This window comes from Lygodium microphyllum, chromosome 17 (genome assembly GCF_053477565.2).
Source record: "Lygodium microphyllum isolate KBCC chromosome 17, Lygodium_microphyllum_v1.1.10, whole genome shotgun sequence".
NCBI classification, from domain to species: domain Eukaryota; kingdom Viridiplantae; phylum Streptophyta; class Polypodiopsida; order Schizaeales; family Lygodiaceae; genus Lygodium; species Lygodium microphyllum.
The window spans coordinates 132,557,391-132,581,862 of record NC_141151.1 but is presented as its reverse complement, the minus strand read 5'-3'; the positions used below and the strand labels follow the sequence as shown (position 1 = coordinate 132,581,862).

Below are 24,472 nucleotides of genomic sequence, written 5' to 3'. Positions count from 1 at the left end.
GGAAAAGCCTTGGTTCGAACGACTTCCTAATGAACTATTTTCAATGTATGTTGAACAGCTTAAGAACCCATTCACTCGCCTTTTTCGACATGTTTGGAGATCGGGTTGCATGCCTTCAAATTGCAAGATTGCAATGCTTCATTTGCTACCTAAGGTTCCTTTCCCCAAACTTTAAAGCAGTGGAGATCCAATTCTGTTATTGGATCCTTGTATAAAATCTTCTCTAACATCATTGCTAACAAGCTGCAAAAGGTCTTCCCACATCTGGTTTCGTTGAGATACGGAATATTATGCATAATGTTCTAGATGTTCAATTGGGAATTGATTATGCCAAAGCCTCTTGTTAGCACATTGTTATGATTTAGCTGAAAGGCTCTTGATAATGTTGGTTGGTCCTTTCTTCAACAGTTAATATCTACCATGGGCATCAAGGAGGATGAGGCTCCTCATACTTTGCTTGATTGGATGTCTTCATGTATTCATGATAGGCTTATGTATTGGAAATTCTAGCTTTGGTGACATCAAGTGGGTCAAGTGTGGGTATCCTGGTAACATTGTACTACGCCGAAATGTTTGAATTGAGCTGCCTTGTGGATGTCAAGATTCCTATGACAGCCTTACAATTTGCCCTCTTGCAATCTTTAAGTGTACAACTTTATCCTTGGACAGATATTGCCAAGTCTTTTATTGAGGAGATAGGCATCTTGCATGGCTTCACTACTATCCAAGCCTCATGGTAAAAAGTTTTGAATTCCATGCAACCATTCAAAATCTCACAATCTTTTCTTCTTTCCCACTTGATTGTTTGATGATAAGAGATTCTTCACCTCACTACTTTATGTCCCTCTAATTTAAGAAAGAAAGTTGATTCCTTGCAAGCCCAAGTTTTGGCAACATTCACATTACTTAATTGGCCTAAGAAGCACATGGAGAGGGATGAAGCATATGGAGAGTGATAACTTCAATCAAATGGCAATATTGGCTTTGGGTTTAAAGACTACACATATTGTCATTCCGGGTAAGTCTAGGGCTTATTTATTCTACCGTGTTCATAAATACTTCATGGTGCCTCAAGGTCACAAGGTGATTTAGTTGACCTTGAAAGATCAGCTTCGGCGGCATCCCCATTTGTCTGCTTTTCAATCCTTATCCCCATGGTTAGATTGGGCTTTTATGAAAGAGTAGGATTTTCTAAATTGGTCAACCAATCAAGTTTATCATAAAATTGTTGAGGACAAGATATAGATCACAAACAAAGCAAATAAAGCTTAGTCTATTTGTTGCAATAGAGCTTAACTGGTGTAATCAACTGTTTGAACTGTGAAATTCCAAGCTTCCCTATCACGAGAAAGTTTTTAGATGGAGGCTCTTATCAAGGGTCTCCCCATAGGGGACTTGTTGCATGATTGCAATATCTCCCATGGTGGATGTATCGTTTGTACTACATGTGATGCAACCCATGCTGATCATTTTCTCTATTACCCAGTTAGGAGACAGATTTGGGACTTCATTTCTCGACCATTGACCTCAGTGACACATCAGTCAATGGATGGCCACCCATTATTGGCTTTTGGGCAAGATGCTGGCAGCCATTCACAGCCACATTACAACCCCATCATCCGTATCTCTTTCACTTCATGTGATCAACCAGTCTTTGGCACATCTAGCAAACTCACAATGCTTTTATATTTGATTTGGCCTTGGGCATCTATGGTCATGTAGGTCACTTCCATGGTTTCAACTGGTTTGATACTCGTAGAGATGGCTATTCCATGCATGGATATTGTTTCTTCAACCCCCATTGTGCCCTCTTCATGATCCCCTTTTTTTGTTCATCTAGCATCATGTTTGCATAGCCTTTTGGCTTCATGAAGTTTTGCTACATGTTTTTGATTGTGCTTGGCTGGCCGGAAGGCCTATTGTAAATACTTCTATACATTAATTGAAACTTCCTCATGAAAAAAGAAGAGACTGAGAAATTATAATATAATTTTGTGGTCTCGCCCATGTCAGATCAGGCACTAGCAAGCTAAGAGACCCACTCCTGATTGTTTCTGTCAATGTTTGATTGAGGAGAGTGGAGCACTGTTGTGAATGTATTCAAAGTCATTTGATCCTTCTGTTGTTCCTGCTTTTGCAAATGAACTTTTTGATCAAAGGCCAAGATTTCTCAAAGAGTACCTAGCTCTGATACCATGTGAAGAAACGCTCTAAACGCAAAAAACAAAAAACCAATCATACAACAAATCACAGACTAATAAACATTTATCCAATGTAAGGGTGATGGCAAGAATAGTCAAGTCTAAGCAGAAAGAATAAACACAAGAAGAGAAATGAGGTAAGTAGAGTTAATCGAACCAAATAAGAGTTGTATTCCAATGGTTGCACATATTAATGAATAATCAGAAAGCATATATACAGGCATTTGAGCTTTTGGCATAATCGTGCTACAACAGTTGACTATCTATAGATCTTGCGAAAATTATAGCACGGATATGTACAAATCAGAACATTATTAGACTCCTTCAAAATCCTTACCACTGCATGACTACATCAATCGTAATCCTATCTTTGACCTTTCTGAATGCAATAGTCTGATTTATTGGCTTCTGTTGACACAGTAAAATATCAGAATTAATCGACATGACTGCCTAGATAAACATTATAGCACTGACATGAAACAAACTCTTGTGAGGACAACAAATAGATTTCATGCAGTAATGTGAATGGGATAAATCATATAGTAAACAATTCAATAGACCATCCTTCCATCTGAAACATGTACAAAGCACATTAATGTACACAATTATAATTATAACAGACAGTTTTGTAATTTTCTAACTGACACATTAACCCTCTCTGTTCATCAAAATAGAAGTTTGTAGCAGGGAGATAGAGCTGATTCTACACACACAAATCTCAATGTCTGAATTAAGGTAACAATAAAAACTACAATATTGGTATGGTACTTTGAAGAAGCACAAATATCCAAATTGTCTCACCTGCGAAGCCAGGAACCACTTAGATTAGTTCAACCTGCGTAGACTCCTTAGGGCCTTTCACACGCATATTTCCAAAACCCAGCTCATCCATTTATCATCTCAGATTCTATTAAACAGACTACTTTCCAGCTCTTCTCAGGATCTAACATTATAGCATTTTCTTTTCATTTTAAGTCATGCAGGGTCTGGTATTATAGACCTCATTCTTGCAGGCCTTGTACTAGAGTCTCTTTTTTGTTTTATGGTTGTTATATCTGGAAGTACTTTACAGGGTTGATCTTGTACTTATTAATAGAATTTTATTTCCTTCAAAAACATATAAAAGACGTCTTCCAGTATAGCATAAAGGAGTAACCCTGATAATCCTTTAGTTATCAAAAAAGATACGACAATCACAGGTTCTTGCTAAATGGATTCACCAGTTAACTTGTTAACCCTCAAGATGCAGTACCATTTCAATTCCCCATTCAAATATGATCTTAAGAACACAACCACCAGAAAAAAATCACCCTAACCATCCATTGTAAGATCCCAGGCAAGCCCTCCATCCAGCCTGAGGCTAGCCCACTGCAGGGGCTTGGATCACCTTGCATCTTATGCACGTTTGTACAGCTTTTGAAACATAGGAACCATATGATATTTTGTGTCAAAGGTAAACTAATCATACACAAGAGAAGACAATTACAGTCAATATCTTCATAAGAATGAACATAGGCATTACTACGGACATAAGACTCTCTCATCCTACAACCACTTCCATTCTAGGACACTTGATGGCTGGCCATATGCAGTCTATTCATGCAATGTTCATCCTTATTCAACAGACTACAATTCAGATTTTCAAGACAGATTGCAAGCATAACACTTTCTAGGCATCACTTAAAAACTAACTTTGTCTGTATTTAGCCACCGCACGTATTCGACCAGGCCACCCGGATAATGATACTCATTTTTCCGAACCTTCTCTAAATTTTCATCCTCTTGTTTCAAGCAGATAGTAACCTGCACTCAAAGTAAGCAGATCACAATTACGTTCATACAAGAAATGAAAAGATTAACATAGACATATCGAACAATAAAGCCTTCTAGAACTCACTTCATGAAATCGTGGGGAGTAAATGGCTTTGACTAACATTTAATGCATATTAAAGCAAGTAACTTACCTTCTGACACACAGCCTGCAGGTACTTGACCACCTTGCAAGATCAATAGAGTTTTGCTAATGTAACAATGCCCTCAGTAACAAGTCAACAATGAAAGCCTTACAAATGTAGCTGGAATCCCTATCTCCTAATTCTTCATCTGATGCAGAGGCAAAATTACAAATGGCCAAAAGGGGTTTCAGGACGTCCTGCTTAGCAGTTAGGTGCATCACCCTGCAGCTAGAGTCAATTGCCTTACCAAAGTTCATCAAATAGCAGTGCACTTGCTCAATCCACTTAGCTCCCAAGGCCCTATTTTTCCTCAATACCATAAAGCCAGTTTTCTCACAACTATAGCACCTCTTTAGGCAAACTATGCCAATGCAATCAGCATAGAAAACAATAGTATAGGTGGCCTAAGCCCAACCATATATGCCAGGGCCAACAGCAGGCCAAACTGTAACCGGTATGTAAGCCATTCAGTCAGTGCATCCCAGCAAGACACATTGCATTTTCCATTGCTCATACGTGTGTCCACATCAATATGTTTTTCATCATTTTTCAATGTATCCAATACTATCTTTGTTCTCTTGAATGACAATGACAATAAACATAGGGAATCCTGGAGAAATTCATCTTCCTTTGTACCATCATCCAACTCTTATTCAACCCAGCAAATATAGTCTGGACATGAAAAGCTCTAGTATGCCTACCTAAAATCTCTTGATTCCAAAGCATGCAAGTACAAAGGATGGAGCTCACCTCAGGGTTTAGAAATGCTAGTTCCCGTATACGCCCAGCTATAATTTGGTAATCAAATGTTGTTGTCGTTACAAACACTGCAAAAATGAGAAACAACAGTTTAGGTAATCCATTAATAGCACATAGATTGATTTACCAAGAGTTACACGCAACACTTTAAACTGCTCTTTGGAAGCAATCAAATGTCTGTTGCACAATTTGTCATATTGACCTTTGCAAATGGACACATTTAAATAAATGGAATTGCAAGAGCTAATGTGCTGCTAAAATATAATTGTGTGTTAAACAATGAACAACATCATGCACGCTTCAAAATGTGCATCTGAAAGAGAATTATAGCTCCTTTCAAGGAGAAACAAGGTGTATACTTTTTTGTGAAGGTACTGTCCATTACCTCATATATGTGCAGGGAAAAAGATTTGATAATAATCTTTTTGAAAATTTAAAAACTGTGGGCACAGTGAAAAATCATCTGCATGGCAACAGTCACATAAAGATTGCTGCAACTACCAGCAAATGTAGCTATAGATTTGAAACGATTAAATGCCCAAGAATGTGTGATTCCTTTGAGGCAAATCGTCCACAACTCCCAAAGTCTGACCTAGTTGAAAAAACTGGATGTCTTGAAAGCCGAGGGCCGAGGCAGTATTCTACCAAACAGCCAAAAAAAGCTTCCTGAATTGTTGTGCAGGAACTCTAGCATGCGATTGTCATGAAAGTCAATCCAGAAAATCTCTAGTAAACAGACAATGCCAATGAAGATGAGGAACAGTGTCAGTAGAATAACAGCATCTCCAACATTGAGGTCACATGCACACCCAACTTTGTATTCTGTGAACCGATGTCATAAGTTATACCAATGTTCAAGAGGTGTTATGTTCAGTGTAACACATATCACAAACACTATGAAAAGGGCAAAACATTGTTGTTGGTCCATCGCATGAAGAGAAAGACAGTCATATAACATCTGTTGCAGTGATCTCCAGGAAATGGTGTAAGTGTAAATGGAATGATCTCCGACGACAGTATGATTGTGAGATTTCAATACATTCCCAACTACCCAAAGTTCTTCCCTGACATGAGGGAAATCAAGCTCTCAATCAGCTGAGAGTTGGTGTAGCAAGCTCTGCACAGCAAGGCAGCCCTAGATAATAAGTGGAACGGTTTCCCAAGGCACCTGACAACATGCACAAATCCAACTTCCAATGCCTGGCAAAGAACTGCCCAGATGCAAAGCACCACCCAGACATCTCCATAAAAGCACTCTTTTGAGAGGAAGCTTGTTTTTTTCCTTAAATGCCATATATTTTTCGTTCACCACTTCCATGATTTGACATTATGTCCAAAGCTGCTAAATCCATGCTTACAGAGATGATATGGCAATAAACTACCTTACGAGACATTCTCGGAAGAGGCAATAGCCTAGCAGTGGGCAAAGCATACTGCAAACACCAATTCACCAGCCCATGTTGATGATATATAGGAGGAATAAGATGAAGCAGCATCAAAACCTCTTTGATTTTGAGACATCAACCCATAATGCATGCCCACACCATACCTAGCAGAAGAAGCCACGAAGCAAAGAATAAAACCTTGGTCATCAACCACATCTTGTATGCTTTGTAGAAAACAGACAACCAGGTATTACTCAAAGTAGCTGAAAACAGCTTTCCAAACAAGTGATTTTCCAATGGCCAAAGACAGATGATGACATTTGCAGTCCATGCACACTGCACCAACATAATAGACCAAGGTTGTTTAAAGTGCACAACCTCTAATAGGTAACGTAGATTTTCCTGCAATGCATGGTAATCAATGTTCAGAACTTTTCTCTAGTGGGAAAAAATGTTCAGAATGTTCAATCCACCCTGCATTTTGGGAAAACCCACTTTGGTGAAAGCCATCAATGTGTGCTCCTATTTGTGAGTTCTAGTCCTCTATTGAATATCAATGGCTATTTTAGCAATGTCTGCTTCAAATGGTGAACAGAAGAAAAAACTGAACATAGGCCATTATGATGGATTGAGCAAATTGAAATCAGACATAAACAGATTGCCTGAGGTGGGCCGTTGAGTTCTTCAAGGATATTTCAACAACTTGGAGACCTTCAAGGATCAGCAGTGCAGAGGCATGGACTTACACCGAATAGCAAATGATGGCCAAGAGGCCTCAAAGCCTTTGATCTTTGCAGAAGGAGCTCGTGATGTCTAGAGGGAGTCCCACTTTTATGCAAATGCATTGCCTCACTAGACTTCTCGTGGGGGTACAAGCGGTTAGGCGGCATTCTCCTGAAGTGGCTAGACAAGCTCTATGTGGGGGAGTGGGGCAATTCACAAGGACCGGAAATTGGACAGTAGACAAGGACCACAGAACATTTGCAGAAATGTGAGATTCCAGCCAACAGGATACCCAAATACCAAACCCCTTGGGAGTAATTTCACCAAATCAAACCAGGCAATGTCATTACCATTTTGTCCTAACAAGCAGCTTTCAGTTATAAAATTTGACGTTTAAACCTACTATCAGACTGAAAATCTCCAATGCATGCATGAAAACGGGAGATCTTGTTGCTCTTTCCTGGGTATAAATTAGGTGCTGAAAACTGCTGCCCATTTGGTAACTCCAAGCCACACAAACTGCCACTAGGGTCAAATGATCAGAGTATGAAATAACAGGACATACAAATGCCCATTTCTTGCCAAAGAATATTTTATTAACAATCAACATACAAATGATTGATCATTACAAAAGAATGTGGCCCAAAAAGTTCAAAAACACACATTAAAAAGATCATATTGAGGTCCTCCCAGTCATTTAGAGACAACACTTTCAGAAAGACATTGGTGCAGAAAACTTTGAAAATAACTGCAGTCATCTGAAACTATTTCCGGATAGTCCAGACTGTCCAAAAGCACACCCAAGTAAAGTAAGTACTACAAGACTTTAATTTGACTAGGAAAGATGTCGTACCTTTGCACTCACATATTATTCTTATCTAACCTCCTTCATAGCATCTCTCTATGCTTTGGCAACATGCATCCTCTCGGCCATCCATCTACAACCCAGCTGCCTCTCCTCTTTGAAGTGGTGCTAATGAAGCTCTAGCAACCCTCTGTGCCCAGGAGACCATGGTTCTTACTCTAGACCTTCTCTTTGAAATAAGAATTTGTCTCCTACAAGCACTTATCCAAGCCCCTAGTTGCCTTACCAATTAAAATGGGCCTAGCCTTTGAATCCTAGTAATGGTCTATGTCATGAGGACGTAAAATTTTTGAGATGCTCTAATCTTGCCGATAACATTTGATTAAGATATTAATCAAATGTACAAGGTTGTTGAGCACATGTGATGCACATGGCAGTTATTTCATGGTAACAAGCCAAGGACCTCGAGGATGCAATTGGTGCCAAAGGCAAAAGTTGTAAAAAGTCATTTCTAACAAATACTAGGTTGTACCCGGTGTCAATGGCGATATTAGAGACTAGGCATTATCTAATTAATTAATGCTACTTGCTCACGGATACTTGAAAGACAAATTGACCTAGCCAATTTAATTATTAGTTGGTGGAATTAATTTTTTGAGCACTACAATAATTATTATATCAATTTTCAGAATTAGCATTTTGAAAATTAATTTAATAAGTTGGACAATACTGAAAGTGGAATTAGAAGGCAACAAAATGGGAATGGATTTCTATGTGATCATGAAAAACCCTGTCCCAAGCAATAGCCAAGAAGCTTCAGTAGTCACATCTAATACACCCTTGGCAACCTTTGAGAATAGCCATCCTCTGCAAACAATCTCCTGACCTCAAAGAAGGAAGATTGGACAGAAAGATGGCAGCCATATTCTCCAAGTTAATAATTGTCTACTTGTGCAACAATCACTACAAATCTCCTCCATGTGATTGATTTATCTTTCATGGAACAAGAAAGGATATAGCCAATCTATTCAACACTCATACAGCCCCAAAAGGACTTCACATTAGAATCAACCAAAACCAAACTTGAGAAGTTTCAGTAGGACAAATGTCCCAAAGGGTTCTATCAAACCAAACCAAAAGTCATGTCATTCTTCATCCCCATCAATCCCCATGACACCACTACTTTAGCACCAGCAGCTCCAGCGGCTCACTGCTGCAACACAGTGGCTGCCTTAACTGCTCCAGCATTCATGCTGTTGCCATGACATCAAACACAGCTGTACCAGAATAGCCTGCACAAAAACAAAGCCTTCTGATTTGTCGGTTTCTGCAACAAACTTGATGTCCAGCCTGCCAGTGTAGTGTGCCTTAAAAGACAATTAGTATCTTTGAGCTTTGATTTTCTTCAATACGACATATTGTATACACAATTTGATTTTTGAAACTTGGGACTTGTTCACAACACATTGCACACATATAGCATTGTAGTCCTGACAAAATGCACTCGTCACACCTAATTAGTATGCGTATGACATAGATGGGTGCTAGATTGTGCAGTTTTCCACCTCAGTTGAGGTGTTCCAGTCCTCTCAGGCACATTGGCCCTTTTTGTACTAAGTAAGAAAGGTGGTGAGTTGCAAGAAGATCACACCAGTACAGTTATGAGGAAGACTTGCCAAACCAACCCTTACTGATCAAGGAGGAGTTGCAAGAGTACGAGGCTCATGCTTTTGGAAACCTTGAGTAGGATCAGTAGAGTGGAGGTGGCTAGCCACCTGGGTCTTTCAATCATCTCCTAAGTTCTTGTTAATACAAGAGTATTTTAGATAAGGTCAATCCATTGTTGGAGGCTGGAAATGAAATCACACGCTCATGCTCATAAACAGAGCTCCAAACCACTGGGCTACACCCCAGACCTCACTCCTAAGTTCTACTACAACACTAGACTAGGTAGACAGATGCGGAGGCAACAAGATGATTTGTGTTACTCCAAGGTGAGATATTAGGAAAAGCTAAGTATCATGGGCCACTTTGCTCATGTGGCTCATGATCCATACTTTGTAAAGGGGGACGATCAAGAACAGAGGTAAGCCTAAGCTATGTAACACATATTACCATTTGTTGACTCTCCACTAACGTGGGGACCCTCTTGTATACGCCAAATAAGCAACAGACATCCTTGTCATTAAGCACGTCTCCTAAGCCATGTTCTATTGTCTAGCAACTCTAAAATCCTGCTATCTGTTCATTTTTAATGGTGTCCATGCTTTCCAAGAGTCATGGGCTCTGTCATTCATGCTCCTGATGGAATTAGCTTTAAAGTGGACAAGACACAAGTCCTAAATGCATAGTGACATGGAACAGGTTTTGGAGAATGGAATGAAACAATAATGGGAACAGGAATGGAGACAAGATTTGCCAGGGGGACTCTAACATGGGGATGGGACTGGGATGGTACAGGGACCAGATGGGACTGGGATGGTACGGGGACCAGATGAAACTGGGACAGATAGCTAGAAAATAGCCATTCCATGTTACTATGCATAGATAGATCTACAAGGCATCATAAATGATGCTACTTTGATCCTTCCAAGAAAGTACTATGTCCAAATTTATGGTCTATGGCATCTGAATAATGCCTGCATAATCATTGTGTGCCGGCAACATGGATATATGTGATGACACCACTTAAGTTTGATCTTCCGCAACAGCTGTAGTAAGAGAATTCGACACCTCAAATAGGTGCCATGCCAGTTAATAATACTTACTAAAGCATCCATGGCTTGAATGGAACACTCCAATCAAGCTTTCCGCATCAGCATTGGCAGAAGCAACAAACTGCTGTCTTTTTTGTTTTGTGGCTTGCACAAAAAATGAAATCAACCATGATATTACTGGATCCAACCTTACAGATCTCAGGACAGCCTGTCCGGCTGACTGCTCTTGAGTCAATTTTTTAGTCCTTGTTTACTTGCAAACCCTACAGTAGTGGTATTTGTGCTGCTTCCACCAAAGGGCCTCTCCATTCAGTTTTTCATTATATAATCCACTTGTACCAGTCAATCCAATTTGCCACAGCTAAATAGTTTAAACAGGATAAGCATATTAATTTTTCATCCTTCACTATATGGTCAAGAGGTACCTTCAGTCCACAAAAGAATACAAAATCTACAGGGGCAACATGTATATGCTAGTGTCCTTTCAAGAGAGAAAAGTGTTCAAATCATATCTGCTACATTACAGAAACAGTGATTGCACAGGCGAGCACAAACATCCAAGCTTACATAAAACTAAATGCATTAAACAGTGTGCACACATATACTGACAAGTTTTAATTAGAAACTAACATAAAATTCAGCATCTGAAACATCAGACCTTCCTTGTCTGGCCAGAATTTAACACTGGTTCCAGTGCGTTCTCTTTTACTAATAGGAAGTTGATTGCGGGAAAGTGCACAGACTGGCTTCCCCCTTTGAAAAGCCTGGAAATACTCCCACCCATTTCTCCATACTTTTACCTCCAACCTCTAATCACATTTAGACAAAGTTAATAGAGAAAATCATGTTTTCTGAAAAAAGGCAAAAATATTCTCTCAGTGCTGACCTCAGAAAGAGCATTGACAACTGACACACCAACACCATGCAGACCACCAGACACATTGTATCCACTGCTGTCACCTCCGAATTTACCCCCAGCATGGAGAACCTTGCATATAACAGACATATCTCAAGTCTCAATTGCTTAAACAAATGTCACAACATGATTATAAAGCCACTGTCAAAAGGCAAGCCTGAAAGTATGGAGCACTCAGTTACAACAGATGTCTTAATCATCAGGATCCAGCCACCACAAACAGATAAAGCATCAAAAAACTATTTCCTTAAGTAAAACTCTAGGAGATGTTGCTTTCTCATTCCCTGTTTTACAGGCCTGCTACTTTGTTTACTAACCCTAAAGATATCCATACTTGTTGTCATCTTCTTATATCTGCTGAAGTGACAATCTTTCATGTGTGTCTCATTTTTCCCTTGTTTCTCAAGTGATATTGTTCAACATTGATTTCATATCTCCCTGCCAACATTTGACATAAAATCCATAACATTGATTTCATATCTCTCTGCTAACATTCAACGTAAAATCCATGCAACTTCAGAGGCAAAATCTTCTTACTGAACCAGGAAATGAATTCAAACTTCCTAACTTTCCTCGATCAAACATTTCTATACAGAACCTGCACAATGTCCCAAAAACTATGATCAACCATTCCCATGGATTAGTTTTTCCAAGAAAAGAAGATCCTGTTTATAACACTTTGAAAAAACCCTGATATAAGAAACAAAGTGCAAAATGTCTTAGAAGGACTGCTAAGTATACACATACGCACAATGGCTGAGTGAACAACCAATCTGGTGGGCTGTGCAAGATCACATGAGGCACTAAATGAAACGAGATACCCAAGTCCCATGTCTCAACAAAAGCATCTTTCCTCCTCATCTTCTTGGAGACGCCATGTAGTCACTCCCGCATAGAGTATGAAACATCTCTACCTCAATTCTCGAAAGAATCTCTACAGTCTACAGTGGAGACATCCTGAAGGTCAATGGTGTGGCTACATTTCATAGTCCAAAATTTAAATCAACCAAGCAATGATGCTATAGCAGATCATCTCCCATCTATGGCCATGCCCATAAGTCCATTGAGTCCAAGAGTAATTTAGAAGTCGGCATCCTGCTTGAATGTTGAGCAACAATGAGAAAATAGTGGTTTCCTTGAACATCCTCATATCCACAAGTTAGGCCTTTGTCTGTGACCCAAGCTACTACCCCAAGTCACTATCATCAGTTCAATTGTGCCATGAAAGACCAAACCTAAGGTCTCTTCTCTAAACCTCCTGGACTCCGGAACAACGCCATAAACAATGCATCTGAGTCTCCTCTCTCTCTCCACATCCAGCACATGCTCAATAATCTGGCCATAACAAAGTCATGTGCCAACTACCAGACTCCTGTGCATGATCAATCATCAATCGTAGGAAGAAAGAGATCTTTCTAGGTCTAAAGCTACCCTCTAATCTCCTTAACAAATCCGTCAAGAAAGACAAAGATACCTTATCCTTGGTGATTGTTGGCTCTGTTTTCATCCTGCTCATCTGAATCCTTCTCTCTAACTTTGTGGTGTATCCAAAGAAGGCACATCCTTGCCTCTATCGAAGTATGGATCTCTGCAAACTCACTATCATTGGCCACACTGTAACCTCTCTAAGGGCCTCCACTCGTATGTTTAGTGTCTCCATCCCTCCATCAAGTAAGAGGTTGGGTCTGCTAGGTACTATTACCTATCATAATGTGTCATGACTCTAATCCTCAAAGGAGAGCAGATTGAAAACTTTGATTCACGTTCTCTCTCAAGAGCAAGCACCACCCTCGACTTTGAAAGGGAAGACCTTGCCTTTGCTAGCCAGAATCGTCGCCAATAGGATGCCCCCTTAGAGAAGACACCGACCCACATCTGCGAGGTGTGTGCGTCTATTGTCCGTCTCAACCATAACTCCAACACCTCTAAGATCCTAAAATTTCCTATCTCTACATCTCATGCTGAATACATCCGAAATCCACTACACACGAGAGCTATCCACAACTGGCGGATTGGGAGTGCTACCTCCGCCTTGAGCATCAAGCAATACTCCGAACTGAACTTGACTGAGCCCGAACTGAAGTCGATTGTAACTAAAAAGCATCTAGGTAAAGCTACAACAACTAAGGATGATCAGCCAAGTCATCCTCTTTCATCCACTTTGCATCTATTGGTGAAACAATGCTAAAGCTTCACCAAGAAGCATATGGAAACTTTACCTCTAACTTTACTTACCTCAAACCTCCACTAGGTTGTAGACCTTTCTTCCCCATAAGCATTGCAATGCTTATACTTTCACACTACTGCAATTCCAACTTAACTCATCTACAACATTGCATCCATTTGACTAGCCCCTCATGTGTACCTAACATGCTAGGAGCACCAGAAGCATTAGAAACATTCTTGTTTACATACTTTGGACCATTGCAATGTGACTGTATATGGGAATTTGCATACTACCAATCATACCAATATATATTTTTCCATACATTGCATGCATTATTTAGCTACATTTTTTTCTCATGGCCAATACTATACAGAGCATTTGCATGACCAATATTAATCCCATGAGTCCCAAACACAGTGGGCTGCATATATGCATTGCCAAACTTACCACTTTGTGCCCCAACACCATGCCAACATTGTTATACATGGAGTTATGGATAATACCAACCCTATCTGAATACATTGGGCCTTGCACACCATACATTGGTTGCTACATACCCTAAGGAGTAGTGGCATACATCCCTGTATGTGGTCCTTAACCCACTATAGCATATGGAATCGCCTCTTTTGAAAATTTCCTTGCAATAACAAATCAATCTTCTTCAATATAATTTGAATGCCATCATACAGAGCTTCACGATCATGAACATCAATAAAATTAAGTGGATCAAGATGAATATGGTTTTATTGCTCAAAATTTAAAGGGTATATTCAATGCTCAACAAATCAAGAAGTACTAGAAAATTAGTTATTAGTCTTTCTAGTTTTCTAAATTTTATGAAAAAAAGAGCACCTACCACCCTACACAAGCTATGCCTATAAATAGGTAGTCACTTCATTCATACTTCTACCACACCCCACCACTCTTCAATCATTCTTTACCCCTCTTCCTCTGTCATCAAACACCCTTCACTTCTCTCCCCAACCCCTTCCATTGCCCTCACACCCCTTCATGAGGACATTGCGGTTCATGGCTTGTGGCTACCTTCACCCTTTCTCTTCTGCTTCAAGCGCCCTATTCTAGTATCAAGCCTTGCATTTGGAGCATCTTCCATCTGATGTCACCATCATTTGCTTGACGTCAACACCCTTCTCCATCCAGCTCCACCTTCGCCTGCGTTTTTCAATGTGGAGGCCTTCTTCTTGCTTGGTGTCAACATCTCTAGCTTGGCATCAACATCCTAGCCTTTAGCGACAATCTACATCACCAAGCATCAATGATTTCATCACTCGTCTATCATAGGGAATGCTAGGACCTACGTTTTTGCAGCCTAACTTCTCCTCCATCACCTAGCATCACTCGTCTATCACAAAGGCTGCTAGGACCTGCGTTTTTGCAGCCTGGCTCATCCTCCATCATCTAGTGTCATCATTATCCACCTGGCATCAATATCTAAGCTACTCCCCCTGTGTTTGACAAGTCCAACACTCTGGGATTTACGTTTTGCTGCCCAGGTCCTACATTTTGCTCCTTGCACTATGCAAATTTCCCATAACTGCTACCGCCTAATTCGAATAAGATAGTGCAGTTACCTTCTGAGCTTCGGCTCCACTGTATTAGCTTTTCTTTTCATCACATGATTCAGTGCATCATCACCGTGTTCCTCTTGTATTTCTAAGTTTCTCCTCTCTCTCGGTGTATGCCATACACACTCTAAGTTACTCCCTGCAAACCCTACTCTCTCTCTCTGCACTATCGCTTATTTTGACATAATATCATAGCATACTTTATATTTTTGACATGTATCAACTAAAGACCATGTTCATCGGAGAAGGCAAAGACAGGTTGCCAGTTCGGCATCATCTATTAATTTCCCACTTCATTTCTGTTGCATCACAAGGAGATAGAGATACCCTTTTCTTTCTCTCCCAACCACCCACCCTTTTGCGGGTTGACACTCTGGTACTATGACTTCTCCGCAAGAAGATGGACAGACCACTAGGTGCTTCTCTTCTAGCATCACCGAAACCTCCACTGATGCTTGCCGACATGGACCTTTACTCCCTACTCCGCTGGAGTATATACGTCTACCCCCAGGCACTGGTTGTGCAACCTCTCCCTTTCGCGCCACAGAGTTTATCTACACCGGCTTTCAAATTTTTATACTCAAGGTAATAAGACACATTTTCTCTCCCACCCACCCTTTTAGGGGTTGACACTCCGTGCTATGACTTCTCCACAAGAAGATGAACAGACCACTAGGTGCTCCTCTTCTAGCATCACCGAAACCCCCACCGATGCTTGCCGACATGGATCTTTGCTCCCTACCCCGCAGGAGTATCTGTGTCTACCCCCAAGCACTGCTTGTGCAACCTCTCCCTTCCGGGCCACAGAGTTTATCTGCACTGGCTTTCAAATTTTTATGCTCAAGGCAATAACACACATCGGATGCACGTTAAGGCCTTTCAAGCCACATGAGGATTGACTCGTACCACGGCCTCCTCGCGACTGCCGCAATGCAATACGAAGGTTGCTTCTACTTCTTCTAGGGTTTTAGGAATGCCACCTCGACAACCCGCAATTCTATAGTCCACTCCTTCAAGCCGATATCTTTGATACCAAGCCGATATCTTTGATACCCCAGATACCTTCTTCGAGATGACCGTTATCACTTCCTTCGTCATTAAATGATTCGGAGTGCATGATCCATGAGTTTTTCGATTCCTTCTCTCTCCCTGAGAGGGATTGAGAGCGGGATGTACTTTTTTTGCCCTCCAAGGAGGCTCCTACTTTTTCTTTGGCTTCAAAGGGGACCCCTCCCCCACCACCCTTAAGAGGGGGCATGTCCTCATCATGAAGTTCATCACCCACCAGTTACTCTATTGTGATGGCTATCTTCAAACAGTCATTTCTCCTATTGATACCCAAGATCTTCAGAGACGCCCGAGATCGAGGCCTTGGAGGTTTAGCTGCAACTTGGTGACGAGACTTTCAAATCCCTTCCAGCATGGAATTATGAAGCTAGTAGCTTCTCTCCCAAGGTGCAATTAGATTCTACAGTTCATCCCATCTATTGTTCCTTATTACAAATTACCTTTCAAGTGGAAATCTTGGATCTTCAGGATCCTCCTCTTCTTTATCGTATCTCTCTTCGCTCCTCTTTCTTCATTGCCTTTTGGGCCTAAGAGGAGGTGTTGAGAAACCACTTCTTCATTTGGATTCCAAAAGTCTTGAACCTCGTGACATTTTGATCCATCCCAAATTCACAGGATGAATTTAGATGCATAGAAGCAGCTTGTCCAAGCTATCTATCTTTGTGACGCCACATTTGTAAAAAGCCATGAAGCTTTGACTTTTTACTAAAAGTTGTAGCTGGTTCTTAATAGGTAAATAGTCAAATGAAAGCATGTCCTTTCGTGGCTTTTGACACCTTGGACACTTGGAAGAACAAATCAAGTAGTCACATTCCAAAATACTTTGTCTCATACATTTCATTTAGGGTTTCACATTGAGAGCCCCAAAAAGAGCTAGTGTCCACATTTTGGCCACTTTTTCAGTGGATATCCACACAACGGTGCGCTACCCTAGACAACTTATGCCAATAATTAGGCAATCACTTCATTCATACTTCTACCACACCCCACCACTCTTCATCCATTCTTCACCCCTCTTCCTCCGTCATCATGTACCTTTTACTTCTCTCACTAGCCCCTTCCATTGCCCTTACACCCCTTCAGAAGGACATTGCGGTTCGTAGCTCGTGGCTCGTGGCTCGTGGCTCGTGGCTCGTGGCTCGTGGCTCATGGCAGCCTTCATCCTTCTTCTTCTACTTCAGGCACCTTGCTTCAACATCAGGCGTTGCATTTGAAGCATCTTTCACGTGGCATCACCATCATTTGCTTGGTGTCAACACCCTTCTCCATCAGGCTCCAACTTCACCTGCGTTTTTCAATGTGGAGGCCTTCTCCTTGCTTGGTGTCATCATCTCCAGCTTGGCATCAACAACCTAGCCTCTGGCGATAGTCTACATCACCAAGCGTTAGTGATTTTATCACAAGACCTGCTGGGATCTGTGTTTTTGCTTCTCGTTTATCACCTGGCATCACTCCTCTATCACAAGGGCTGCTAGTGGACCTGTGAATCACCTCACATCACTCGTCTATCATAGAGGCTCTTGGGATCTACGTTTTTGCAACTCAGCTCATCCTCCATCATGTGGCATCATCATTATCCACCTGGCATCAATATCTGGGCGGCTCTCTCTAGGTTTGCCAACTCCAACACTCAGATTTGCATTTTGCCGCTCATGTTACTCCCCGGCATCAGAGGACTGCGGTTCGCTCCCTCCACAACTAGTGATCATCTTCCACATCTCTGACAGCATCAAAGGAGAATGGTCCGCTTCCTTGACAATTGTCTTTCACCTTCCAGTGATTCCTTTGATAGCCCATTGCCTAGAGGATTGTGTTTTGCTCTTTTCACTGTGTAGATTTTCCATAGGTGTTACCACCTAATTCAGACAAGACAATGCAATTATCTTCTAAGCTTCGGCTCCCTTATATCAGTTTTTCTTCTCATACCATGATTCAGTGTATCATCACCATATTCTTCTTGTGTTTCTGAGTTTCTCTTCTCTCACTATGTTTGTTGTACACACTGTGTTACTCCCCGCAAATCCTACTATCTCTCTGCATTGTCACTTATTTTGACATGGTATAAAAGCATACCTATTATTTTTTACATGCATTCCTTGCTGTCCAAAAAAGCATTGGATTGGCACTTCCAATTTGGCCTTGCTATACATCAATTGCCCCACTAGCTGCTCACGCTCATTGTCCACATTTGGAACATCATGCTGTTGTATTGACTCTTCCTTCGATGCATCTTGCTGTCTTGAACATCTTAGAGATTATTTTCTCTTCTTGCCTTTTTTGCCCTCCTTTGAGGGTTAAAAAAGCACATAAACTAAGGATCATCTACCAATTACATAAACATTTCAATTGTTGTCGTTAGCTGATCTTTAAACTGGTTATCAAATTCCTCTTTCTCTTGCTGGTCATCAGCTTCAAGAGACCTAGAAGGACCGACCTCTTGTCTAATTCTCTCATTCTTAACTTGTCACGATGATCTATGTCTTGTCCAAGATTATCCATTGCATTTTCCCTGACACCGTGTTGGCCCCATAATTGAAATTCCTTGCAGTATTTCTTTATCTTATATTGCAAATGGAAGAAGTACAACTAAGATCCGCTAATCTCCTACGCTAATCCAAGTGCCTCTTGCAATCAAAACTGATCAACAAGCCTCCAAACGAGTTTCCCCTTGGTTCGCTCAAGGATTGGCCTTCACTCTACTCCTTGAAAGACAAATTCAGCCCCAAATCTAATATTGGCTGGCTGGCGTATTGAATCTCCCTAAAATTCCTCAATTTCAACTACAGGAATTGAAGTACTAGACCCTCAGTGTTGAGCACGCATCCCGAAGTGGCTGTCAAAACCATAATTTCTGCTAAAATTTTAGAGTTTATAGCATAGATTGAATGAAATCTCTTCTTCTCATGGCTCAAACTACTAGAAAATGCTAAGATAACTTGAGAGATGGCTAAGGGCTAAACAACCTTGCACATTTGATTAATACCTTAATCAAATATTATCGACACGATTAGAGCATCTCAAAATTTCATATCCCCATGATTGTCCTAATCACCTATTATGTGAATGCGAAGCTGCTCTGCTCATCCAAGAGTGGAAGTGATAGACTGTTACCTCCATAGCACTAGCTTCTTCCAAGGTTCCTTGCTTGGGTCAATAGAACCCAAAACACCTCTAAGTATGGGTTGAATGATAACATCCCAAGCCACCTTTGCCTCAACTGAACTCTCATTTGCTTTTAACCAAGTGTAGTTCCTAATGAGACACTATTTAGAAACCAAGTCATTCAGTACTAATTCCCTCCTCCACTTCTATTTTTGGTTTCTGTTTACAACACCAAAAAAGGATTTCTGATGTCTTGTAAGAGAGTGAGGGCACCACCCAGAAGACTTCAGCGGGCGACACTCTAGATAGTCTATGCCTATATATATGGCATTGACTCAACCCCGTCCCATATTCATTCCTTCCAACATTCAGTCACTCTCTTTCTATGCATTGTTGCTCACACCCAACACGAAGGATAATGCAATTCATGGCCTTCATCTCTCCCTATACCAAGTGCCATGTCTCCTTCACCTTTCAAGCTACGTTTTGGCCTTCAAATTCTCTTCCTCCGCCTACCAACCATTTTACTTTAAATCCTACCTAAGTTTTTGGTTGCAAATTCTCTTTCTCCACTTGGTGACCATCATCTTCATTTGGCGTCAACAAAAGCATGTGTTTATGCTGCCAAATCACCTCTTTGTACCTAGAGACAGTGCTCTCCACTTGGTATCAACAAGCTATGTTTCGCAGCCTGCCACCTCGCTAGCATCAGCATCGGCTCTGACAAGCACCTATTACCTAAGATACCTATGTTTTTGTAGTTCTTCCTCCATCAAGGGCTGGATTCCCTCATCTAGAAAGCCATCTTGTTGATCCTCATCTTTCATAGTACACATTCATAGCTGGTGATCTTCTTCCTTGACTCCAGTGGCATCAAAGGACTGTGTTCCACTCCCTCAACAGCTCTCCTTCACCTTAAGCATACATGTTCAACATCCCACTATCGAAGGACTATGTTTCACTCCCTCTACAGTGCAAGCTTCATCCAAGTGTTGTCGCCTCATTCAAGCAAGACAAAGCAATTATCTTCACAGCTTCAGCTCCACTGTATCAGCTTTGTTCACTTACCATGATTTAATGTTTCATTATCTTCTTCTATGTTTTTTGAGTTTCTCTTCTCTCTTAGTATTTATTGTACACACTATGTTTCCCCCCGCAAACCCTATTGTTTCTCTAGTTTGTTTTCACAACCACCATTTCTTCGCATAGTATCATATCCGGAGGTGCTCAAAGAGTTGTAAAGATCTTCTATATCAGAGAAGGCAAAGATAGGTTGCAGGTTCGGCATCATCTTCTAATTGTCCCCCTTATTGTTGTTGCATCATCGTGAGATACCCTTTTCTTCTTCTCCCTCCCACCCTCTCTTTTCTAGGTTGACACACTAGTACAATGCCTTCTCCCTTGACAGATGGAAAGTCTATTGGGTGCTCCTACTGCAGCAAGAACGATCATACAATTGAAGATTGTCAACTTCAACCTTTTCTCCCCATACCACTAGAGCACACACGTCTACCATCAAGCACTATTTATGCCATATCTCCCTTCTAGTCCCCACAAGCTTCTTCTACATTGGCTATCAAAGTATTACGCTCAAGGCAATAAGACACATCTGATGTGCACTAAGTCCTTACGAGCAAAAGGAGGATCATCAAGCGCAGCGACCTCCTGGAGACCACCTCAATGCACAATAGAGGTTTCCCCCCCTATTTTCAGGTCCAATGGCTTCCACAATGACAACCTATTGTTGGGATGTAAAGGTCCTTTATTCACCTCCGTGTATTGTACACGTATATTATTTAGTTGTACATGTGAATGCACCCTTACGTGCCCTAAGTATAAATACATTTTATTCTTTGTGTACCAACACATTGTTGATACACCCAAATCGGTTCGTACTCTCCCTCAGCCGCTCCAACTCACATGTACACTCCTCCCGCTACAGCACATTCTCAACAACAGGTATCAGAGCAAAGGTTGTAAGCGCTTTCCGAGACCAGAGGCATTAGTCATAAGACTAGGACCAACGGGGAGTGAATGGTACTCGCAACCAGGCAGACGTTCGACAAACCTGACGACTAACAACCATGCCAGGTCCAACGACAGGATTGCACGCAACGAAGGAAGCTGCGTGTGGCTGACGTCCAACGAGCAGGCCCATGCGTAAGCTACGACTAGCTGACGACCAGCATCAGATCCAACAAAGAACAGGAGACGTGGGATATTGCTCACGATTGAGCAATGGGGTCCAACAAGGAGCGCGCCAATGCACGTGGGCAACGGGGTCCAACAGCGAGCGAGCAGGCACACGCATCGCGTTACAGGTCGACGCCAACGGACAGGTGACGTGACAAGTCAACGGGTCAACGGATCCGCCCTGGTCATTTTTTTTAATCAAAAATTCTTATAATCTCACTTATCTCCTTACTCTGACGGGGGTTCGCACATGGAAGCACAGGTTTCAAACTTATGTAAATTTGAGCCTGAACATTTAGGGGCTTTTCCCAGATTTGGAGTTGTTTATGCTTGACAGTAACATTTGTGTCAAAAATTGCAGACATTGTGCATATTGACCTCAGTTAAATTCGGCATTTTGCCGAATTTGTTGGAATTTCGCTCATTCGAGTAAAATTTCCTGACATTGGACCCGGAAAAATTGGGGCTTTTCATGTATTGATGAAAATTTGCTCATGTGGGCCAGATTGGCTGACATTTACGCACTGTTGGACCTGGAAATTTGGGATTTTGTGCAGATTTTGGTAAATTTCCGCAACATTTGCTCGTGTGGTGGCTGGTTTATGTAACAATAGCAGAGGTTTATTTTTGGTTGGGCAAGAACAGCAATGCATTCGCTGGTTCAACTTGTGCTCTTGCAGTTCAGTGCATTTACACTTGTGCTTGTGATAAAAACGGTTGCAACTTCTTCCAGTTCCAACATTAAGAGTTTGATGGAAATCAAACAATTTGATGGTCAAGGCTTTGACCTTTGGAAATACCATATGCAAGGCAAACTATTCTTAAAGGATTGTGAAGATGCTTTGCAAGAAGATAAAACCACACAAATGTCTGATGCAAATTCGGCCAGAGTCAACAAAAAGGCTGTGGCGTATATAAAGATAGGTGTCACTAATGACATTTTGATAGACATTAAGGGCTTGGATACTGATTATGCAATATGGAAGAAGTTGAAAACTACCTATGAGATCACCACACCTGTTAATCAGGTGCATTTAATGCACAAGTTGGTGAATATGCGATTGGATTAGTCCAAGCCTGCAACTGAGCACTTGAGTGCATTTACTGGCATTTTTAATCAGCTCAAGGATGCAGATTTGGATTTTGATGATAAGTTGAGAGCGATCTTTTTTATTATGACACTGCCTGATTCTTGGGAGACCTTGGTGGTTTCTCTCAGCAATAACCCCAATCTCTCATATGATGGTGTGAGGGGTTCAATCTTGAATGAACAAATTAGACGTATGTCTAGTGGAGAAGGCAATAACTCAGCTTATAATGTAAGAGGCAGAGCTGAAAAGAAAAATGCAAATGTTGGACAGAGAAACAAAAGCAAGAGCAAAGAAAAGGAAAAGAGTGATGTAACTTGCTATCACTGTGGTCGGAAGGGTCACAAGAAGCCTGATTGCAAGTACTACAAGAAGGAACAAGAGAGAAAGAAGAATGCAGGAGACAGAAAGAAGAAAGAGGACGATACATCTGAGGACAAAACAAATGTATCTGAGGCAGCCAAAGGCAAGGAAAAGGCCAATGTAGCCTCCAGTGTAGTCATAGAGGAGCTCTCACATGCAGAGACTGATGTTCTATGTGCACTAGATTATGATGCCCTTGTATGTCACATGCATGATATGTAGAGTACCAAGGCTCATGTGATTGATGCACTTTTGTCAGTTGATGATGGTGTCACTCAAACTTGGATTGTAGACTTTGGTGTCTCTTTCCATGTAACTCCTTGTTTAGAGTGTTTTGTTATGTTCAATGCAGGTAATTATAAAAAAGTATACCTTGGAAATAACCATGCTTGCAACATTGATGGGATTGACACTGTACACTTGCCTTTCGATAATGGGCAAGAGCTTGTGTTGAAAGATGTCAGATATGTGTCTGGCATCAAAAAGAGTTTACAATCTGTTGGTCAACTTGACTTGCATGGTTACACTACACTCTTTGGATGTGGTTTGTCACAATTGAAAAAGGGTTCCATGCCGATTGCAAAAGGAACCAAGAAGGGCACTTTGTATTGTCTGCACTACTATAAAGCTTTGAATGGCAAATTTCTTACAATTGCTGAAATTGGCTGTCATTTGGAGTTGTGGCACAAGAGATTAAACCATATGAGCCAGAAAGGACTTGATGTCCTTACCTCTTTGAAGAAGGTTGATGGAAAAGGCTCTAAACTTGATTTTTGTAATGACTATCAGTTTGGAAAGCAAATGAAAAATTCATTTTACTATAGTGTCTCCCGTAAGTCGAATGTCTTGGACTTAGTGAATTCTAATATATATAGTATGCCCGTGAAATCGTTAGGTGATGCCACATATTTTGTCTCTTTTATTGATAATTGTTCCAGAAAGATTAGGGTTTATCTGTTGAAAAAGAAAAGTGAAGTATTTGTTGTTTTTAAAACTTTTCATGCATTTGTGATCGATCAAACAAATAGAAAGCTTAAATGCTTGAGAACTGATAATTGGGGTGAGTTCACATCCATTGAGTTTAAGTCCTATTGTGACTTGCATGGATTCAAGAGGGAGCTTACATCTCCTTACAGCCCTTCTTCAAATGGGGTGGCTGAAAGATACAATAGGACTTTATGTGAAAGAGTGCGGTGCACGCTGTCCACTGCTAATCTCCTTCATGAATTTTGGGGAGAGACACTTAAAACCATGGTTCACATCTGCAACCGCTCTCCAAACAGGTCCTTAAATAATGCCACCCCTTAGGAGGTTTGGTATGGCAAATCGGCCTCATATGACCATTTACGAATATTCAGTTGTGATGCTTTTGTGCATGTTAGAGATGAGCTAAGGAGTAAACTTGACCCGAAATCCACCAAAGGCATTTTCATGGGCTATGGTG

The 24,472-nt window shown here is 41.1% G+C and overlaps 1 protein-coding gene across 1 annotated transcript in view; it reads right to left on the bottom strand.

The window, feature by feature from the left end:
- Positions 1-24,472, bottom strand: part of LOC148022370 (DNA gyrase subunit B, chloroplastic/mitochondrial-like) — a 96,572-nt gene that overhangs the window by 28,098 nt on the left and 44,002 nt on the right. The window contains exons 6-10 of the mRNA XM_087697993.1: positions 11,432-11,533; positions 11,204-11,354; positions 4,907-4,983; positions 3,894-4,004; positions 2,539-2,609 (exon numbers count right to left, since the gene is read on the bottom strand). Coding sequence (XP_087554119.1) covers positions 2,539-2,609; positions 3,894-4,004; positions 4,907-4,983; positions 11,204-11,354; positions 11,432-11,533 — 512 coding nt within the window. The remainder of the gene's footprint in view (positions 1-2,538; positions 2,610-3,893; positions 4,005-4,906; positions 4,984-11,203; positions 11,355-11,431; positions 11,534-24,472) is intronic.